This window comes from Trachymyrmex cornetzi, unplaced genomic scaffold, assembly GCF_001594075.2.
Source record: "Trachymyrmex cornetzi isolate Tcor2-1 unplaced genomic scaffold, Tcor1.1 scaffold143, whole genome shotgun sequence".
Lineage (NCBI taxonomy): Eukaryota > Metazoa > Arthropoda > Insecta > Hymenoptera > Formicidae > Trachymyrmex > Trachymyrmex cornetzi.
In genome coordinates, this window is record NW_017296016.1 from 66,785 (window position 1) to 68,722 (window position 1,938).

Sequence of the window (1,938 nt, forward strand, 5' to 3'; positions counted from 1 at the left end):
AACGCCATCTTCATGATGAGGCTCAAAACTTTTCAGACGACCCTCATTGTATATATATATGTTGTATGTTGATTGTTGGATCATCAGAAGTCGATTGTGATTGATCGATTTCGTTTTCAGAAGTCGAGAAATCACCATCAAGCTTCTCCTTTTTATATTGACAATCATAAAATAATCATAAAATATCATTATAACAATCGTTCGTTGAAGTTTGGGAGAAAAACTCGTTGCTTCATCTTCAGGTTCAATTTTTTTCTTCTGGCCACGTACTTTAGATAAAATCTTATCACAACCAGGACATTTACGATTTTTCAATAGTTCAGACATCTTTACTACGACAAATATAACAAATCAAGTATGACAAAAATAAACGAAAACAAGTATTTTTAGCTACAAAGAATGTGTTTGAAACAAAAACACAGGGTGTAACAAAGGGATATAGTATAAAGTGTAGTAAAAAGAAATCCATTATTTTTGCATGAAATTGAAGGCTTTATTTAGTATATTTAAAATGATCCGATTTAGGTCAAATATGCACCGTTTTGTTCGATAACTTGTTGCCATTTTGAAGATAATTTCATTATGCCTCTCTCATAGAAACCCTCGTCCCTTGGCGAAAAACTGGGACAGTTAATTTTCACAAGCTTCTCTTGAGGCGAATTTTTCACCAGCAAAATCATTCGCCATAGACAGGAACAGATGGTAATCACTTGGAGCCAGGTCCGGACTATAAGGTGGATGCATAAGAACCTCCCAACCAAGCTCCCGAAGCTTCTGGCGAGTCACTATCGATGTGTATGGCCTTGCGTTGTCCTGATGGAACACAATTCCTCTCCTATTGGCCAACGCTGGCCGCTTCTGGGCGATTGCTTCCTTCAGACGGTCCAATTGTTGACAGTACAGGTCCGAATTAAGAGTTTGGCCGTAGGGGAGCAGCTCATAGTAGATGATTCCCTGCCAATTCCATCAAACACACAGCAAAACCTTCCTGACCGTCAATCCTGGTTTGGCCACCGTTTGCGCCGGCTCACCGCGATTCGACCACGATCGTTTTCTCTTGACGTTGTCGTAAGTGATCCACTTTTCATCACCAGTCACCATCCACTTCAGAAATGGGTTGATTTTGTTGCGATTCAGCAGCGATTCGCAGATGGAAATTCGGTCCATGAGGTTTTTTTGCGTTAACTCGTGTGGCACCCATACATCGAGCTTCTTTTTGTATCCAGCCTTATTCAAGTGGTTCCAAACGGTTTTTTGTGCAATGTTTAGCTCCTGGGCAATCGAAACAGTGCTTACATACGGTCGGACTCGACGATTTCCATTATTTTATCGACATTTTCGACAATTGGCCTTCCAGAGCGTGGTGCATCTTTGACATCAAAATTACCGGAACGGAATCGACGAAACCAAAATTGCGCGTGATTGACTGTTACAGCATCAGGACCATAAACACTATTCACATTTTCAGCCGCCTGGCTTGCGTTTTCGCCTTTATCGAAGGAAAACTGTAAAATATGGAGTATTTTCTCTTTGCTGGTGTCCATCTTTGACGCGCGCTCAAACAATACTGAGTCAAGCAATCACAAAACTGTCTGAGAAGATTTTTTAGTGCGAAATTTTATTTTTCTAACGTCATCTAGCGTAACCCGATCGCACTTATACAACGCGAGATACAGATTACTAAAGCCATCTATTGGAAAAATAATGGATTTCTTTTTATTACACCTTATATATACTATTTAGGATAGAGCAAAGGAAGCTTAAATAATAATAGCCAATAAAATAATTTATTTGGACTTCAGCCAATTCGTCATTTCAATTGAATGATATAGAACAGGCCTCGGAATGATTTGCTGATTTTTAGTTCGAAGCTCCTCGTACCGCTATCAAGAAACGATAGTATTTCGCACTTAAGTGAACACGCAGCGCGAGATCTCC

At 39.8% G+C, this 1,938-nt stretch overlaps 1 protein-coding gene across 1 annotated transcript in view; it reads right to left on the reverse strand.

Moving 5' to 3' along the window:
* Positions 1-1,544, reverse strand: part of LOC108757436 (nardilysin-like) — a 15,619-nt gene extending 14,075 nt beyond the window's left edge. The window contains 4 exon segments of the mRNA XM_018501851.1: positions 271-332; positions 669-954; positions 985-1,272; positions 1,434-1,544. Of these exon segments, the coding sequence (XP_018357353.1) occupies positions 271-332; positions 669-954; positions 985-1,272; positions 1,434-1,544 (747 nt within the window).
* Between the last annotated feature and the right edge of the window lie 394 nt (positions 1,545-1,938).